This window comes from Panthera pardus, unplaced genomic scaffold (genome assembly GCF_024362965.1).
Source record: "Panthera pardus isolate Hobbes unplaced genomic scaffold, ASM2436296v1 HiC_scaffold_26, whole genome shotgun sequence".
Classification (NCBI taxonomy): domain Eukaryota; kingdom Metazoa; phylum Chordata; class Mammalia; order Carnivora; family Felidae; genus Panthera; species Panthera pardus.
In genome coordinates, this window is record NW_026526832.1 from 17758463 (window position 1) to 17778866 (window position 20404).

A 20404-nucleotide genomic window follows, 5' to 3' on the forward strand; every position below is an offset into this window, starting at 1 on the left:
CTAAGCATGGATCCTGCTTAAGATATTCTCTCTCTCTCTCTCTCTCTCTCTCTCTCTCTCTCTCTCTCTCTCCCCCCCCCCCACTCTTCCTGACTTGTGCTCTTGCTATCTCTAAAATTAAAAAAAATAGGGGAGCGCCTGGGTGGCTTAGTTCGTTGAGCGTCCAACTTTGGCTCAGGTCATGATCTTGCAGTTCATGAGTTCGAGCCCCATGTTGGGCTCTGTGTTGACAGCTCAGAGCCTGGAGCCTGCTTCAGAGTCTGTGTCTCCCTCTCTCTCTGCCCCCTGCCCCCATTCATGCTCTGTCTCTCTCTCTCAAAAATAAATAAACGTTAAAAAAAATTAAAAATAAAATAAGATAAATGTATGCACCCTTCTTCCCCTCAGTGACAGGAACATGGCAGAAGGTAGGAGTTGACCAAAGGGTTCCTCATTGGAGGAGCTGACCAATGAAGAGAGAAATTCCAGATGCTCCAAGTGGCAATAGTCTAAACAATGGTGATCCAAAGGCCCTCATCCCAGAAACCTGTAATTGATACCCATGTAAGGAAAAAAGAGCCTTTGCAGACGTGATTGATTGAGGATCTTGAGGTGGGACAGTCATCCTGGATTATGTGGGTGGACCCTAAATGCCATCACAAGGGTCCTCATAAGAGGCAAGCAGAGGGAGATGCCACACACAGAGAGGAGGAGGCAATGTGAGCACAGATAGAGGTGGAAGATATGTGACCACAAGTCAAAGAATTCTGACAGCCTCCAGAAGCCAGAAGAGGCAAGGAACAGATTCTCCCCTAGAGCCTCCGGAGGGGGTGTGGCTCTGCAGACACCATGATTTCAGTCCAGGATATGGCACTGATTTTGGACATCTGGCCCTCAGGGCTGTGAGAAAATAAACTTCTGTTGTTTTAAGCCACCAAGTTTGTGGCAGTTTGTGACAGCAGTGACAGGGACCGATACCCAGTGAAACATGCAAGCCAGCTGCTCCCCCACTGGGTAAGATCTACATAGAACTTCTCATCAGCTTTGTAATGTCCCCGTAATAAAATATGAACAGCCAGCCAAGAATCAAGAAATGCTTGAGAGAAGATTCTAATCTGAAGGAAACAAATATATAAAGAGGAATTTGGAGGCAGAAAAATGCAGAAATCTTAGGAAAACTTCTAAAAACTATAATATCCTCAGAAAGATGAATTGTTGCAGCCGTAATCTAAGGACAAAAGATTGTTTAAAACAAGGGTTTTAGAGAAAAAAAAGTTCTTAGAAATAGAAATATGAGAGAGCCCTCAAGGAGGTGGAGCATTAGTCTCCTGAAGCTTATGTGAGCAGCACACAGCCATGTTAGGTCAGGTGGTCAAGGTCAATATCTATAGTGATAGATCATGTTGGTATCATGTGCCCTTGATATGATGTGACAAAAACGGCATTTAACCTCTGTGGTCTTTCTCCCCACACCCAACAACTCTAGTCTAATCATAAGAAAGCAGACAAATCCCAAATGGACATTCTGCTAAAGCCCTGACCAATACTCCTCAAAACTGTCAAAGTCATCAAAAACAAGGAAAGCCTGAGAAGTTGCCAAAGTCAAGAGTAGCCTAAGGAAATATGACAAATACATAAAATGTGATATTCTAATGGTGACCTGGAACAGAAAAAGTAAATGCCAGCAAAGGCTAAGGAAATCTGAATAAACTATAGGTTCTAGTTAATAATGATGCCTTAATATTGGCTCATTAATTGTAACAAATATACCATACTAATGTAAGGTGCTAAAAGTGGGGGAAATTGAATGTGAAGAATGTGAGAACACTATTACCTTCATCCTTCATTTACAATCTAAAACTATTGTTAAGAAAACAGTTTATATTTTAATATGATAATAGGCATGTAAAAGTAACAGAAAGGTTGGAAGTCAGAGTTGAATAAATCTTCTAGAAAATAAAACAACTATGAACCAATGGGATATGTAGGAAAGAAAAGAAAAGAAAATTAAGAAGATTAGACCCATTAGATCCAATTATCTGACAAATGGGAGTCCCAGAAAGAATGAACAGAAGAAGCGAAGGGAATAAACGTATCAAAGAAACAATTCAAGAGGATTTTCCAGAACAGAAAGGCATACATTTCCAGAATGAAAGTGTCCACCAAGTGCCAAGCGTGGTGAGTAAAAAGAGCCACGCAAAAGCACGTCATCGTGAAATTTCAGACCAGTGGTGTTCAAGATTTTGCAAGCTTTCAAGGAGACAAATAATAATAGTAAAAAATGATCAGAGATTAAAATAGGGAATCCAAATGGTTTCGAGTTTCTCAACAGCAACACAGGAAACCAAGAGGACAATGGACAAACGTCCTCCAAATTGCGAAACACATCACAAGACGGGGAGTCACAATGATCAGAATCCCCTTCCTGACCCATGTTTTGATGATGTGAGCAGGAGCCTTTGTTGTTTTAAGTCACTGGGATCTGACTTACCCAAACCCAGTGGATCACAGTGGTCCTGGGATCAGCAGCCCCAGCATCACCTGAGACTTGTTAGAAATGCAGGTGCTTAGCCCTCACCTCGGGCCTAATGAAACAGGAGCTGTAGGGGTGGGGCCCAGCAATCTGTGTTTTAAGGAGGCCTCTGGGTGATTCCATGTGCACCAAAGTTAGAGCATCACCAACTACCGTAGCCAAATGCAGATAGTAAGTTCAGTAATTAGGTAACCGTTCTGAACACATGTCTATCCTGTGACCCAGCAATTCTATTTCCAAGTGTCTACTTTAGAGGTTGACAAAAATGGATTTGGGCAAGGATGTTCATTTGCAACACTGTTTATAATAGAGAAAAGGCAAAAACAACTTAAGTATCCCTCAAACGGGGGATGGGAAATAAATGGTGGTTTACCGATATCACAGAAAACTATTTAGCAATATGAAAGAACACACTAAACCTGCATGTATCAACATGGATAAATCTGTATGCAACCTTTATTGAAAGAAAGACAAGTTCCAGAAAGGGGTGGGATATCATTATGCATAATTTTACAATACAAAAGCCAAGTCTATAATACAGATTTGTTATTATGCTTTCACACATTGCAGAAACTCTGCAAACATAGATGGGAATGTTACATTCCAACTTCAGTGAGGGAAGGGGAGGGAGGGGAGGAGGAGAGGAGGGAGGTTGGGACCTAACTGTGTTTTTTTTTCTTCAAAAAAAGAAAAGGAGACTGGACACAAATAAGACAAAAGTTTAACATCTAGGTACAAAATTATCTATTATATTACCTTTCCTTTTTAAAGCTTACATTATTTCCTAATTAACATGCTTAAAGACACAGATAAATTGCATAACCTCGGATATTGATGAGTGCCATGGAGACAAAAAAGCAGAGGATAAAGAGGGTGGGGTGGAGGGGCCTGAGGAGGGAGGCTGCTTAGTACAGATGGTAGGGAAAGCTCCATGGAGGAGGTGACCGCCCAATGCCTGAATGGCAGAAAGATGGAAAGATCTGAGAGGAAGGTTTTCCAGGCTGTGGGGAAAGTTAAATGTAAAAGGCCAGTGGCAGAAGCAAGATGAGCTTGTTTGAGGAATGAAAACAAGTCTTCATGGCTGGAGCTGGTGAGCCTGAGGGCCAGTGACAGTTGAGAAAGAAGGGCAGGCAGGGGCCGGACGTGGAGTGCCCTAGGAAGCAGGTTAGGGGACGTGGGTTCTATGCAGCGCACAATGGGATGCCCCTGAAAGGTTGGAAGCCAGAGCTTGACAGGATCTGTAAAAAAAAAAAAAAAAAAAATCACTCTGGCTGCCAATGAAGCGATACCGGAGTGGGGCAGGTGAAGATGGGAAACCCTGCCCATTTCTGGATAAGAGAACAGAGAGGCAGGCTTAGTGGTGGCAGGGCAGCCAGTAGCCGTGGTGGGATTCGAGCTGTGCCTTGAGGGTGGACAGGATTGCTGAAAGTCAGCTGTAGAGTGGGAGGTGTGGCAAGAGTGAGGTCGAGGGCACTTCCTGGGATGGCCGCCACTGGAGAGAACAGAGGAGATGGGTTGGGTGGGGAAAGAGCTTTTGGACAAGTCCAGTCTGAGATGCCTGTAAGGCCAGTGGAGATGCTGAGTGGGCTTCTGGTCTGTGAGTCTAGAGCTCCCAGGAGAACTGCGGGAGACAGTGGGATCAGCTGGCTGGATACCTAAATACAGTACAGTAACCTTTTTGTTGTTGTTGAAGTACAGGTGACACATAATGTACAACATAGTGATTGGACGAGTGTATACATTATGCTGTGCTCATCACAAATGTGGCTACCACCTGTCGCCACACAGCGCTGTTACAATCCCACTGACTGTATTCCCGACGCTCTGCCTTTCATCCCCTTAACTTACCCGTTCCAAAAGCCAGACGCACTTTTGGTTCCCATTTTTCCAAAAACTGTGCTCCAAGCTATGAATAAGGGAAAATAAAATGTAACTTTAAAAGACTGATGAGCACAGCACGATTCACGATTTTAAAACCTTGTCACCAGATTATCTTCACTGATTCAAATTCTTAAAACAATTTAATCAGCAGTTACTTAAGCTGTTTCTTTAATTTCAGGCAGAGCAAGTTTAATACCAAGAGAAGGAAGAGTATCTTGTTTGTTTGTTTTTTTTTAAATACTTGTTTTTATTTGGCTTTGAATGTTTTGGGGCAAAGCCGTGGGCTCTATTGCTCCTACTTAGGACAGACTTATAGGTGATTAAAGAACCATTTGGCACACAAAACATAGAACCATTTGGCACATAAAATAAAAGATGACCAGTTAAAATTGTATTTCAGATGAACAGTGAATAATTTTTTAGTATAAGTATATCCCAGGGAGTATTTGGGATATACTTATATTTTAAAAGCATCTCTTGTTTGTCTGGAAGAAATATGGTTCCTGTATGGCTATTTGCTAAATATGACAACTCTCCTTACCTAAAATTATCAAAGTTCTATGCCAACACTGCCTCTTGCTCCTTTGAACTCCAAACCAAGAAAATAAATATCTATTTGCTGTCTAATATGCTGCTTCTCTCAAAGGATACTACAATCTATTTCTCTAGCTACCTAGACAGGCAGAAAAAAGATAGCTGGAATTCATTATGCCTTACTACCAGGTTTTTTTGCATGATTTTGCCTATTTTGTTTTGCCTTGGGGGAAGACAAACCACCAAACCGAGAAGAATATATACACCAGGCAATTTGTAGTTAGCAGAATCGAGAGATCTAATAACGTATTCCAGTCTGTCTCAGATTAACTGTATAATAACCTCTGCTTTAGAATTCTCACCTGAAAAATATGGACAATATCTTTGCCCAATGCTCCTCACGAGAATCTTTGAAATTTCACCAAGATGATGTACTTTTTTTTTCCTTAGGAGATGGAGAAGCTATAGTTCTCTACAATTTTTGATAGAATATTTATTAACATCTGAAAACTACACCCAGATGCAAAAACAAGGATAGACCCTTTTTTTTTCTTTTTGCCAAAAAGCTAAGTAAGAAATTAAAGGCTAAAAAAAACATTTTAGTCAAAATATGAAAGATGATGCTTCTGAAACATGATAGCATCATTTTAAAGTTTATTTAAAATGGGGGCACCTGTTAAGCGTCCAACTCTTGGTTTTGGCTCAGGTCATGATCTCACAGTTCGTGAGTTTGAGCCCCACATCAGGCTCTGCGCTGATAGCTCAGATCCTGCTTGGGATTCTCTCTCTCTCTTTCTTTCCCTGACTTGCGCTCATGCGCTTTCTCTCTCTCAAAATGAATGTAAACATTAAAAAAATAAAACTAGGGACGCCTGGGTGGCTCAGTCATTTGAGCGTCCGACTTCAGCTCAGGTCATGATCTCACATTCCGTGAGTTCAAGCCCCACATCGGGCTCTATGCTGACGACTCAGAGCCTGGAGCCTGCTTCGGATTCTGTGTCTCCCTCTCTCTCTGCCCCTCCCCAACTCATGCTCTGTCTCTCTCTGTCTCAAAAATAAACATTAAAAAATTTTTAATAAAACAAAAAAATAAAGGTCATTTAAAACGGATTAACAAATGAGAATTCAACTACATTTCTTAAGGAAAAAAGTGTCCTACCAGATATTGCAACATAAATACACAAAATGTAACACAGAATGGCATCATGCAAGGAGCAGGCAAATAGATGAAGTGAATAGAGAGCTCAGAAACAGACGTGTTTTTACTCACAAGTCAATAGTCAGGGGAAAATTATTCTATGAATAGTATTAGAGAATTGGTTGTTTGCAAATGATTCAATGTAGACCCTTACCTCACACCACACACCAAACTAAGTTCTCAAATCCAGCTGGAGAGGAAGAACAAATACAACTTAGAAGAAAACAGCAAATACTCATCTAGTCTTTGGTGAAGGGAGGATTGTACACTCTATAAAACAGATGGAGGAAATCACAAAATTTTAAAAAATAGATTTGACTACCTAAAAATAAAAATCTTTGGGATGCTAAAAAGTGGAATTAGAAAGCAACTGATAGAATTATTTCAATTTTGGGTAAAGGTTAGTATCTCTGATAAAGTAGGTCTACAAATAAAAAAGAAAATTAATAAATACCAAAACAATATGTAGACATAAATGGGCAAAAAATACAAACAATTCATGGGGGGGGGGGGGGAAGGAAGCAAATATACTTGAGAAAACAACCGTGTTCATTATCAAGTCAATAAATATAATCTAAAAGATTCTACCATTTTCTACCTTAAAATCAGCAATAATTCTCATTTTTGATAAGAATACTCAATGTTGGGGAGAATGTCTGATGCATTATTGCATAGTGCTGCTTGGTGATTGGGAATGACACATTTGGAAGAGTGGAAGTGGACAGTATGTGCCAAGAATTTTTTAGTGTTCATCTTCTTTTGATCTAGTCATTCTACTAGAATTATCCTAGATTTTACTAGATTATCCTAATCCCAAATTTGAAGAATTTTTCCTAAGGAAATTGTTCTTTTAAAAAATGCACAAAGATGTTCATCACAGTCTTTGAAATACTGTAAAAAATTAAAAACAATATGGAAATGATTAGGCAAATTATGGCACAACTACTCCCGGGAATGTTTTGGGACCATTTCAAATGTTTCTATTGGCATAGAAAATGTTTATCCTGTAATGGAAACTGCAAAAACAGTCAAGGTTCAAAATTCCTTATTAAATATAACTGCAGTGATGTTAAAAAAAAAAAATCTAAGTACAGGAACTTGACTGGAACAAAAAAAGAACATGCTAACAATGGTTACCTTTTTATGGAGCATCGCATGTGGCTACTTTCTCATTCTTTTTGTTGTTGTTCTCCATATTAAGAATTCCCAATTTGGGAAAATGTGTAACAAAAGAGTCAAATTTTATATCTGTATGTGTATGTCTATCTATCTGCGTGTGTGTGTGCGTGTGTGTGCCCATATCATATCTTCTGTTCTGTACACAGGTCCTTTGGAGTGCTGCTGTGGGAAATATTTTCTCTTGGATACATGCCATACCCTAGCAAAAGCAACCAGGAAGTTCTGGAGTTCGTCACCAGCGGAGGGCGGATGGACCCACCTAAGAACTGTCCTGGGCCCGTGTATGACTCTTTTGGGAACATTTCTACAAGTTGCTAAGGATGATTTTCCTTTTAAAAAAATATTGCAGCCACATATGCTTTTTTAAGATGAAGGGGCAGATGGCTGACCTCATTTAATATGCCCCAGGATAGGAGTGTGTCTGTGACTTCCGTGAGGAGGGTTAGTCTTCCAGCCCCTCGAAAGCAGTAATGTCATGACTTGAAAGGTCATCTGCTGACTGGAGGCTGTGCACTCACCAGGCTCCCCCACACCTCTTAGGAATCTGTGTCCCAGACTCCACCCCGGCTGCCCTATGCCATCTGTTTCAAGTCACCTTTAAAGATTTCCAATCCCTGCATTTTCTGCTGTCTTGTTGGGCATCCCTCACCTCCTTCCCACAAGCAAGGCAGATGGGAAATATAATTAGAATATTCTTCCCCAGAGGTGACTTTAGTTCAGAAATGGAATGAGAGGAGCCATATTTCATGTAAACACCAGGACGTCTGTTAATGAGCTTTGGTGTTCTAATAGCCTTAGACCTGGGCGCGATTCCTTGGCCCAGCGGCAGAGGGCGGCATGTGCCAGCCACATGGGACATAGATGAGTTTTCACTCTCCAAGACAGTGCCACCTCTGGTCCCCCTGGGAATGTGCTGGGGAAACTATTTTTCACCCTTGTTTCTCCCGGTTTTAATGAGTGTGCTTACTCTTCTTTTAGATACCGGATAATGACCCAGTGCTGGCAACATCAGCCTGAAGATAGGCCCAACTTTGCCATAATTTTGGAGAGGATTGAATACTGCACCCAGGTATAAACTCTTTTCCCTTTGACCAGCATTTATATGGAAAAGATGGCAAATACCAAAATGTGAAATGAAAGTTAAACCAGCCAGGAAATAGGGAGTTGCAATCACTAGAATGGTTGTTTATCTCTGCAGTAAAATGACGAGTGCCTCAGTTTGCCCGGTTTGGAAATAAATGCTAGTTACCGCCTCTTCCTTCACCAACACATGACACAGTTTCAGACACTCAATAATATTAGGGAATCGGACTCACAAGTGTTGACTAAAACCCTACTGGGTAACTAATGGTTTTGTAGACAAAACTGGAGCTTCAGAGACGTATGGGAAACACCTGCTCTCAAACAGTTTATGATGTGGCTAGAGAAATGCTAATGTGAAACCACTGCCAGTATATAATTGTTAAATCCTATGCCCAATGACCTATATCAGAGGGATTCAAGGGAGGAACAACGTGATTCGGAGAAATTGTAACATCATCAAAGGCGTTAGTACAGCATCTGTAATACGCAAATCGCTTTCCATGTATTCCATTGTATCCTCAGTCAGGTACACAAAATATCCCCACTTTCCAGATGAGTTGAGGCTTGGAGAGGTTTCTCCAAGCCACACAGCTTCCTAGCAGTACTGCTGGTCCTTCTTTCTTTCAAAAAGGACTCTAAATTCTCCCTCTTCTACCCCATTCTAGCAGACTATGCCTCCTACCTCAGGAGAAGAGAAGCTAAGAATTCATTTCCCCCCCTGCCTGGACATCTACACCCAGTCTCACCCCCTTCCCCACGTGTCAGTGGAGGTGGAGCCCCTCCACCTGCATCACCAGCTGCATGGTGCCCCCCTGTCCCCCCCCCAGGAGTCCCTCCACCTGTACCACCAGCTGACCCTTCAGGGATGCTCCCTCCCTGTGGCAGTGTCACCTCTCCACCCATCTTTCCCTCTGTCGGCTCTCATTCTGCCAGGATATCTGACTCTCGAGAGTATTTCAGAAGTCAGACAATGAGCCACGACCTCTCTAAATCACCTTAGTTGTGACAGGAGACACATACATGTTCAAGCCACATCCTTCATTGCCAGCACCAGAGTCTCACCCTTCCAGCATCTTCAGTTCAAAAGTGAAGGCACTGGGGCAACTGGGTGGCTCACTCGGTTGGGCGACAAGACTTCAGCTCAGGTCATGATCTCACGGTTCGTGAGTCCAAGCCCCACATCGGGCTCTGCGTTGACAACTCGGAGCCTGGAGCCTGGAATCTGCTTCGGATTCTGTCTCTGTCTCTCTGTGCCCCTCCCCCACTCTCACTCTGTCTCTCTCTCAAAAATAACATAAAAACATAAAAAAAAAGTGAGGGCACTGGCATTTATCTAGATATCAAGTTATTTGGGGTTCTTTCAGAAAACTTGGTGTTCTGTGAATGGCATTTTAGGTTATTGTTATACTAATGGAATATACCCACTTAAATATGTGTGTGTGTGTGTGTGTCTACACACACACACACACACACACACACACACACACACTTCGGAGTAATTTTTCTCCAAAGTATATAACATCCCTCTTAAAAGCAGGTAATTCTGTACAAGTATATTTTGAATGACTCCCCCCATAGAGATTAATAATTAACAGGGAAAGAACTAAAGAATAAGAGAACCAGGATGTAGTTATTTTTATTCTCACGCTCCTTGTTGACAAATCCTGGACCAATGTGCTCTTCTGCAAAACTGAAGCAATGGCTTTCCCAATTTGCATAAAATATTAAAGAATTAAATTCCCCCAAGTTTAAGCTTCCTTCCACAAATTTTCTTCCAATCTCTGGCAACTGCTTCTGCCTTTCTATATTACAATCCACTGCTATAAAAATGATCTAGCACAAAGTCGGGTTTGTAAGTGGTTTTCCTCACAGCACTGCAACATTTCGTGGGTTTCACAAAGAGGCTGAGCGTATCCAGGCCAGATAAAGAACCACTGTGTAATCTGCACACACAAAGATGTAACAGGGGAAAAGTTATCAAGTGTAGCCCAGCCAAATATGAAAATGGAAGGTAGCTAGGAAGAAAAGAGATCTTTTTTTTTTTAATGTTTTTATTTTTAAGGGAGAGAGACAGATAGTGAGTGGGGGAGGAGCAGAGAGGGAGACACAGAATCCAAAGCAGGCTCCAGGCTCTGAGCTGTCAGCACAGATCCCGATGTGGGGCCCAAACTCATGGATAGCAAAATCATGACTTGAGCCGAAGTCGGATGCTTAACCGAGTGAGCCACCCAGGTGCCCCGAGAAGACAGAAATCTTTTTTTTTTAATGTTTATTTTTGAGAGACAGAGAAAGAGCATGAGAGGGGGAGGGGCAGAGAGAGAGGAAGACACAGAATCCGAAGCAGGCTCCAGGCTCTGAGCTGTCAGCACAGAGCCCAACATGGGGCCCGAACTCACAAACCACAAGACCATGACCCAAACTGAAGTGGGGTGCTTAACCGACTGAGCTATCCAGGTGCCCCAGCCTAGAAGAGATAAATCTTGTAAGCCAACACGGCGTTTGTGTCTCCTCTCCTCCCTTCCCCTCCCTCTTGTCCTGCGTGCATACACACGTGTGCATACACATGTGCGCACACACACACACACACACACACGAAGTCAAACACACAGACTTTTGTAGTTGAAGGATTTTATTGGGAATACACTGGAATTTTTTAAACTGATTTATATATTTTTTTAACCCTTGAATCTGCAAGATTTGCCCAAGGTGGTGGGCATAGCCTGCATAGCCTGTCCTGGTCACCTCCCCTGCCCCGGGCAGTTGGCTGCTTCCCAGCACCTGACACTTCTATACTAGGGTTTCCTCTGCGAGCTCTTCAAGGATGCGGATGATTCCCGTTCACTTCCTATTCCCCGGTGCCTATGAATTAATATATTCCCAATAAACGCTGAATGGTTTCTTCATCTGTAAAGTAAGTTTGGATGAGACCATCGCTAAGGGATCTTCCAGATCCAACAATTCTGTGATTCAGCATCTTAATCGGTTTGTTTCTCCCACCTGTAGGACCCAGACGTGATCAACACCGCTTTGCCCATAGAGTATGGCCCACTCGTGGAGGAGGAAGAAAAGGTGCCCATGAGGCCCCAAGACCCGGAGGGTATTCCTCCTCTCCTAGTCTCCCCTCCACAAGCTAAACGGGAGGAAGGGCAGGATCCAGCTGCCCCGCCCCCTCTGCCTTCCACTTCCTCAGGCAAAGCCTCCAAGAAACCCACGGCCGCGGAGCTCTCTGTTCGCGTCACCAGGGGGCCCGCCGTGGAAGGGGGACACGTTAATATGGCGTTCTCTCAGTCCAACCCGCCATCAGAGCTACACAAAGTCCAGGGATCCAGAAACAAACCCACCAGCCTATGGAACCCAACTTATGGCTCATGGTTTACAGAGAAACCCCCCAAAAAGAACAATCCTCCGGCAAAGAAGGAGCACCATGAGAGAGGAAACCTGGGACGTGAGGGAAGCTGTACCGTCCCACCGAACGTTGCAACTGGCAGACTTCCGGGCGCCTCTCTGCTCCTAGAACCATCCTCGCTGACTGCCAACATGAAGGAAGTGCCTCTGTTCAGGCTACGTCACTTCCCGTGTGGAAACGTCAACTATGGCTACCAGCAACAGGGCTTACCTTTAGAGGCCACCACTGCCCCTGGAACCAGTCATTACGAGGACACCATTCTGAAAAACCAGCCTGGGCCCTGAGCCCACGGGCACTCATTTATCTTCCTTGGGAACCCTGAGCCCGTGGAGGAGGGACAGGAAATGGCTCCCCCACAACCAGAGACCAAACGTCGCTTTTCATTTTGTGCCAACTTGTTTTGAAGTGCCACAGAAACAGCTGTATTTTCAAAATGCTTTAGGAAAAGGTTTCGAGCATGGGTTCATCTCATTCTTTCAAAAGAAGAAAAATATCATAAAGACAAGCGAGAAACACAAGGCCCCGACTTGGGGGCGTTTGATGTATGCTGCCTCCTGCTTCTCTCAAACTGTGTGTGCTCTGCCTCAGTGCAGTCAGAATTCGCTGCTTATGTGTCTCATAGTCGGAGTCATGGGTGGCTCCTTACCTTGCTGATGTGGACCGGGACCACTTGAAGAGGGGGGAGGGAACAGAAATAAAGGAGGTGCTTGTAATGGGCTGGCACGGGGAAAGACATTCATTCTTTACCGGGCAAGGAAAAATCAGAGACAACTAACTGAAATGTCCCTTTAGATGATGTCCGGATGCTTTCGATTGCGCTGATTCAACGATGATTGTAAAAACATGAATAGTTACGGTACCATAAAGAAAATGTGAATACACTCGTGTGAATGAAAAGCAGATATTCAGCGTACTTTGAATATGATACAAAACACCGTACGTACAGATCCAGAGATTCAAACATCCTGCTAATATACCTCATGCCTTAAGAAAACCCTCCTACTAAAAAGGGGAAAACTGAGTGTGAGGATTCCTACTGGATTGAAAACTCAAGATTTGCATTATCACTTACTTAATTTAAAACTTTCCACTAATTAAACTCTGATCTTTTAAAAGCAAAAATCTTAAGCAGCAGTGATACATTGAAGCATAGAAACCCATCCCTTCACGGGCCTAGGTATCAATACATCCCCGGCCAAAACCTTCCAACAGTTTCCATCATGAAAGTTACCACGCTGACGTGTCCACCTGCAAGTGACAGGCAGGTCACTGGAGTAACAGGCCGTCAGTGGTCCTGAGGAGGGGTGCAGTGTCCTTCCTTCCAGTGTTCACCTACGTTCATCCCCCTGCATCATGTGATCCCAGTGGACGAGGGGACACACATCTGCTCAAACATACATAGCATCGTGTGTCTAGCTACCAAATGCAGACCGAAACACAGAATTCTTCTTCGGGGGGGGCAGAGAGGAGAGGGGCTGCAGGGCAGTGGCGTGCAGAGACTGACACTGGCATGTTGTCGTGGGGGCTCTGAACTTGTTTTTCACACATTACGTTTATTTCCACGAAAATGAACTGGGGACCAGTTGAATTTGACACACACACACCTACGCAACAAGGCTTTACCAGTGAATTTTCACGTCGTTCTTTCTTTCTGCTGCTCCTCCGGCCCTTTGCTCAGCTTCTTTCCTGGTGGTAGCTGTGCCAAAGCATTGCTTCGGGAGGAGAGCATTTTCCATTCCTTGCTAGGCTCTGAGCATTCCCGAGCAAAAGGACTATATGTACATATCCGCCTTTTCCCCCACCGCCCCACTTTCGCCCACATCACAAGTATCACTTTGGATGTGGGAAAGCCATTCTGTTCTAGGCCAACTCTGGACAAGTGTCCATTCTTTCTATGGCAGATGCCTTGCCCTAGTCAGTGGTTCTGCACATCTGATACCCTCAACACCACTTTTTCTTTATCTTAACTGCCAAAAATAATCAGTACAGTTCTGGCTCATGCCAGGTACAAAAGTAAACAGTCCAATTATGTCAACATTAATCTAACTCATAAATCACCTAAAGGGGCCCAAGAGTGATACTTTGAGACGCAGTCTCCTAAAGGATAATGACAGGGGAGCTGACAAGAACTGAGAAGAACGATTTCATTTTAGATCTGTAACACCAGTAACCAGTTAAACAGGGAGCATGCTACATGGCTAAACAGCCAACTCTTTATTGTCATTAATGGTGGGGGGGAGGGGAGGGGGGCGGAAACTGTATCCCTGTCTCTTCTTAAAAACTATAAATCCATTACATTTTCAGGTTGTGCCTTACTACCACTGAGTTTGATTTGCTGATTCTAATTGTCTTCATTGGTATCAATTTTCATGTAAATGATAGTCAAGTCTTAAAAGCCTGTATACGTGGATAAGTAAATAAACACCTCCACACTGAGATATGACCTCAAGATGTTTCATTTAACTCACTGTAAGCCCTAGGTATCACCACAAAATTAATTCCAACTACTGACCTCTCAGTATTGCCCCGGCCAGAAGGCCACGGCCATTCATACAGATGCCAGAGATGCTCTTGTTTATTCACTATGATAGAAGAGTCCGACCTAGAGCACGAACAGACACAATGACAGTTTAGAGAAGCCATGTTGTTAAACCATAAGCTAGAATAACTTATTTATATTCCGTATCCGTAAGGAAGCTCACCACAAGTTCACAACCGTACCACTGGGAAACTGGCAATCTGTAAGAGAATGACCAGTTTAATATGCGGCACCTCAAAATCACAGCAAATCAAAAGAGCGGGAATAAACTTAATTTTTCTTAAAGAGTATGATCTACGTAGTAGTCAGGAGACTGGATTCTCTCCCACCAGTTAGGGTGCAAGTCCCGGCTCCCCTTGGGGTATCGGATCTGCCTGGACCTCAGCACCTCCGTGTGCAATGGGGAGAATGGTTTCCCTTCCTCGCTGCCCCTCATGGAGATTACGAAGTGTATACAAGCACAAGCACTCGCTCAGATGCCTCCTCAATTCCCAAGTGATCTGGGCTGGGTGTGGGGAGAACTTCCAAAGTCACAATGTGCCTCTATGTCCCTGCCCTTGTACCCACCCCTCTGGGCCTCCTGGTTCTCCTGTTTGTACCAGGTTTGGTTTCATCTGCCACTTGTTTAGTAACAGTAGCAAGAACCTGCTAGAACCCAGTCCTTTTCAGCTCAAAAGGATAAGAAGACTCTATCACACTTAAAACTTGGCTTAAATGTTAAAAATAAGCACCACAAAAAGGAAGATACTTCATCAGTTTGAACAATTTTTTAAAAATTTTCTGGCTGCTTCATATAATACTTGGCAAGCTCTAGAGCTACAAGAGATTGTAACTGCAGATTAACTTAACTTTACTAAGAAATTCGAAGTGATCAGACTACTTTAATAGATTCTCTCCAATAACAGCAAGATTAACATTCACATGAGCTTTGTGGACCTAAAAACAAGATGCATATAAATTCAGACTACCCTTGATAACAGACTCCCCATGACAAGACTCATAAAACTGTATGAAGTGTGTTGTCAATCTGTCTTTAGCTAATGACTCTTTAAATGGGTCCCCAAAGAACATACAATTTGACTTTGCTAAGTTCATCGCAGCAGATGGTTGCCCATGTTGTGCGAACATGCAAAACAAAACCCAGCATTCCCGTAATCCTCCATAGGATGCCCTAAAATAAAAGAGAATTATTGAGAACAAACAGTAAGGCTTCTATTAAGATTCTGTTTTCCTTTGGTATCCTGAGTAGGTGTATTTCACTTTTAATGCGCTACCCAAGCACAAAGCTATTTTTAGCTCTAACTTAATTTTGAAACATTGGAAAAGTTCAGTGTAAGAACAGACCATTACCTACAATGGGGGTGGGGGGCAGGAAGGAACACGAACTATAACCACACTACCGAAGCAAGGACTTCCCCGCTCGTCAGTGTTCAGTAAACGTAAAACAAGTGTTACCCTTCAGGTAAAGATGCGCTACCGGGCTAACCTCGGAACGACCGCAAACACCAGAGTCTGTAGTGCTGGCCCAAAGTCCACTTCTCAGCTGCCTCTGTTGCCCACGCTCTAGCTATCTCCCTTACTCCATCTATCTACCAAGGCTACTGCCTCCTTGAAAGCAATTACAATTATTTATCCTGCCATCACTCCAGTGCTCACTCAGAGGCACGTCAGCTGGTATTAGTTGAAAGACAGTCATATTAAACGAACTCCCACTAAGCTTCAGCAACTAGTGTATGTTGCTAGAGTCTAGAATGTTTATGTTTTAATATCTGCCAATATAGGTGAATAGCAGATTGACAGAACTTCAGATGATTATAATATTTTGGCTGGTTTAGCTCTCAGCACCTCCTTGAGAGATGGCAGGCAGACCGGGCAGCAGCTAAGAGCCCCGGGTGCAGTTACCAACCCCTGTGACTCAAGCAAGTTAGGTGAACCCTCACTTTCTCACTTAACAATATGAGACTTCACCTCTGTGTGAGGCAAATCCCAACACCCGGCCCCAAACCCACAGGAAAGGAGTGGTGTGTGGGCACACGTGTGTGCCTTTCATTAACCTTGACACCTTGACCCCTAATGCATTGGGAGCCAAAGCCAATTAATTCAGTGTGTCATCCCAGTAAGCCAAATTACGTTTCGTCTTTACACGGAAGCGGACCAGAAAGAAGTTTATAGTCTCAGTTCTGTTTATTCTTTCTATTCAAAGATCTCTTTAGCAAACCATAAAATTAGCGAAGAAAGTTAATCGGGTGGTTTCCTGAAAGAAAGCAGCAGGACTATGAGAATCACGTCCATTTAACAACCTTCACGCCTTCGGCACCACACCACTCACTTCCCTTAATGTCTGTTACAACTGCAGACTTATTGGCAAAGTAAAATCATAAAACTTATCTTTGGAAGGTTCTCTTTTGCCACACCCGATATTTCACGATAGGTCTGATGCACTTCCTGTCCACTGCCAATTTGCACCTCCCGCTCTCCACTCCCAGAGCCACAGAACAAAGCCCAGAATAAGCCACAAGTTTGGGACCAGGAGGTGTCTGCGGAGTCAGGCGGTCCTAAACGAGGATAACGGGAGTCCGCTCTCCCAATTACAGAGGATTGGACAGAATCCCTCTTCTCAGGTTTATAGACACACCTACTGTTACTGGATAGCAAGTCTTTGAAACTTGTTGCAGATAATATGTCTTCACAGTGCATCTAGAAATAGGGAATCTCCAAAGAGAGCCAGTTCAAATGTCCCACCGAAAGATGCAATTGTGAAGACTGCAGGCAAATTTTCTACATCTTAGTACCTCTACTCCTTGAGAGAAAAAAAAATTAACACTTTTGCATTATTTCAAATAATATTTGTACAGTATTTCACAGCTCTCGGAAGAAATAGAATAATGTTAAAGGCAGATTCTTTTTGCACGCATATGCACCAATAAGCAGCTGGTCAAGTTTCATGCAAGACAGGAGCCTAGTGCACAGTATCACACTGGACTCTCCTTGGCCACACACCGGGCAGTGTGAAGTGAGGCCTCCCGAAACTCCAGGCGACTTCTTTATTCCCTAAACTCTATTCCCTTCAAGAAAGGGGCAGGAGGGTTTGAGAAAACCACAATCCTTCGAACTGATACATACAATCTATTGGAATTCTTATTAGAAATTCACTTTCACTAGCAGGGTCAGTAAAGGGGGCTGGCGTTTTTCACTTTACTCTTCTCTGTTATCTGTAATGCAAAATTCACTTTCCCTGCCATCGATATGGGACTTTTTGTGGCTATCAGGATTCATTTTAAAATCCATCTTAGGATATTTTTTTCCAAAGATATTGGAGAGTAACACCTCTCCTTCATAACGAGAACTGTCAGGGGCAGCCAATGTCAGTAGCCCTGCGTACTGAGATTTAAGCTGAATCTCAGAAGTCATATTTAGGACAAGAATAAAAAGAATGCTTGAAGCTTTGTGTATCATTTTAACATGATTCATTTCTCTGCCAGTCTGGTTTGTTATGTGAAGAGTAATCAGTTCAGTCCTGAAGAAAGTAAGTCTAGTTCGAGGAAAGCCAGCCTCAGTTCTGTTGGGCTGGAGCTCAAAGAACTTAAGCTCTAGGAGATTGGCTCGGGCCAATGAGGACACAGCATCTGGGTACTGACACCCCCTATGCTCCAGAAATGAGTAAAACTCAAATCCAGTGCAGTCCAAGTAGATTTCTGAGACCATTTAATTTCACCTATCCAATTCAAACGACTCTGACAAAATAGCCAACCCTGAGACCAAACTCCTCCAGGGCTGTGCATGTGGGTCAATACCCTCAATATCTACAGAAGCAGCACACCAGTCTGTTCGTTTAGAATTTTAGAGCTGAATTTAAGCCAGATTCGTGAGCACTTTTTAAATGACACTAGTGGTCTTTAGGAACATTTTATTTTAAGCTAGAGCCTAATTTTTTACTAATTCAGAACTTCCTGCCCCCCCTCAGCACTACTGCGAGCACCCCACTGCCCTGTCTGAACTGTAGAGTATGTGATGAAAATGTTGAAGCTTGCTGCTGCTTCAGCATGAAGATTCCACCCACTTGAGACATTCTAAAGGAACAAGAGGAGAAAAGGTTCCCACACCTCTTGGTGTTCTCCTCGAGGGAGAGGCCGTAGGCAGAAAATCAGCTCATTTCTACCAAGCACAAAGAAAATACAGTCTCGTGGGTAACATGTGCCCATCAACTCCAATTCTTTTCCCCTCCTGCGAAAGGAGCATTAGCAAAAATTTTGGTAGAGGAAATTCTTTTTGCCTATGCAAAAGTATCATGTTCTGCTTATCACGAAATCCTAACGTGTCCGATTTAACTCGTTCAGCCTACACACAAGCGTCATTAGGAAAGTCTGTCGTATGTTCAAGCAGCTTTATATGTGACACTGTAAATAAGGGCCTATGTAGCAAGGGAGATTATTAGATAATTACTAAAAATATATGTGATGATGTGAGTTTTGTATTAACTACTGTATTTGTATTATAAGTATAGTGGGAAAAAAAAGGGCATGAAAAAAATAAAAAAATTCTCCCCCTGGCTTGCAATGTGGTGATACCTATTATGTCTCTGAGTCAATCATTTAGTTAAAAATTGTCAAGTGAGTAGTTACAATTATTAGATCTATTTCTCAATTAAGAAGGATTCTTAATACATTGGGTCTCTAGCCATAGGTCAGTGCGGCCTAAATGATGCTATCACGTATTCTAAATGGTCCGAAACGAAACCCTGGAGTAAAAACGTTTGGCACCACGGACCAACGTCGGGCACACTCGGCATCAGACCATACGTGCTACTCCATCCTCTGACTTGCCATCCTATCCAACTAGAAATTCAAAGCCCCTCCCCGCCCCAGGGAAAACACACAGGCTGGTGCCTCAGGGGACCCTGTTGCTGTGCCCTCCCCTTCTCCTATCCAGCAGCTCCTTTCTATCTTCTGCAGGTCACTGTTGTGGGGGAAAGTTGGACTACCGTGACTCTAACCTTTCTTGTCCTCTTTCCTTCCTTCCCCAGCACAATTACCTGTTCCACGGCCGGGTCTCTCGAGGCCACCTGTCTGAAGTCAGCTAGATAACATCTCCACTTTGAACCGTCGATGGCCTTCATTGCCTCTGTTCATTCAACAAGCATTCACTGAGCATCCACTAGGCGCCAAGCATTACTCCAGGTGTCAGGGACAGAGCAATGAACCAGTCAAAATCCACCCCTCCATCTAGTCAGGGAAGAGAGAAATAATGCTAAGCAGAAAGTTGAGCGTGACCAAGGATGGCAAATGCTGAGGAGAAAAATAAAACACGAGAGGGGCATATGCAGCTTCGGAGAGGAGGGCACAAGGCACTCAGAACAAGACTGCCACGTCTCCAAGTTCAGAGTCCGCAAACGTCTGCAACCGAACACTTTTAAGCACTTAAAAACTATTCCCACCAAATTACCCTAAAATGAAAAATAAAGTTTTTTAGAAGAATGTAGGTAATTATTTATATGTTTTTTAAATCTAAGTTCAAAATATTCTATCCTACCCTAAATAAACAAATGAAATCCCACCGGTACAAAAGAAAGTTAAGCAATTTTAGAAAACTGTAGAAACCCCTTTCTTCTTTTAAATGGCTCTCTGTCCTTCAAAACGATACAGCAGGAGGGTGGATAAAAACACAACTTTACTTGCTTAGTAGAAAGCATGATACTTTAAGCAAAATTTTTTTTATTGTGTTTATTTTGAGAGAGACAGAGACAGAGACAGAGTGTGAGCGGGAGAGGGGCGGAGAGAGAGGGAGACACAGAATCCGAAGCAGGCTCCAGGCTCTGAGCTGTCTGCATAGGGCCTGACGCAGGCTCGAGCCCACAAGCCATGAGATCATGACCTGAACCGAAGTCAGACGCTCAAGTGCCTGAGCCACCCAGGTGCCCCGAAAGCATGATACTTTTGAAGACACTAGAAGGATGGGACAAATCCAAGTCACAGTGGTACGAAAACAAGTGAAGGATGAACCCGTGTGCTCTCGTGTGCTCCCGTGTGCTCTGAATCACCAAGAGAAGGGGCTGTGCGGGTCGGGTAAATGACA

At 43.3% G+C, this 20404-nt stretch overlaps 2 protein-coding genes across 3 annotated transcripts in view; one reads left to right on the forward strand and one right to left on the reverse strand.

The window, feature by feature from the left end:
* The window catches only part of ALK (ALK receptor tyrosine kinase), a 666217-nt gene extending 651988 nt beyond the window's left edge, over positions 1-14229 (forward strand). For both annotated transcript variants that reach the window (XM_053891034.1, XM_053891035.1), the window contains 3 exons: positions 7451-7585; positions 8283-8373; positions 11391-14229. In XM_053891034.1, coding sequence (XP_053747009.1) covers positions 7451-7585; positions 8283-8373; positions 11391-12077 — 913 coding nt within the window. In that variant the 3' untranslated portion in view covers positions 12078-14229. The remainder of the gene's footprint in view (positions 1-7450; positions 7586-8282; positions 8374-11390) is intronic.
* On the reverse strand, positions 2939-20325 carry LOC109266402 (uncharacterized). The gene is made up of 3 exons (XM_019448404.2): positions 19365-20325; positions 4361-4418; positions 2939-3750 (listed from the first exon to the last, which is right to left on the reverse strand). The coding sequence occupies exons 1-3, from the start codon at positions 19446-19448 to the stop codon at positions 3290-3292; spliced, it is 603 nt and encodes a 200-aa protein (XP_019303949.2). The 5' UTR covers positions 19449-20325; the 3' UTR covers positions 2939-3289.
* Positions 20326-20404: the final 79 nt, after the last annotated feature.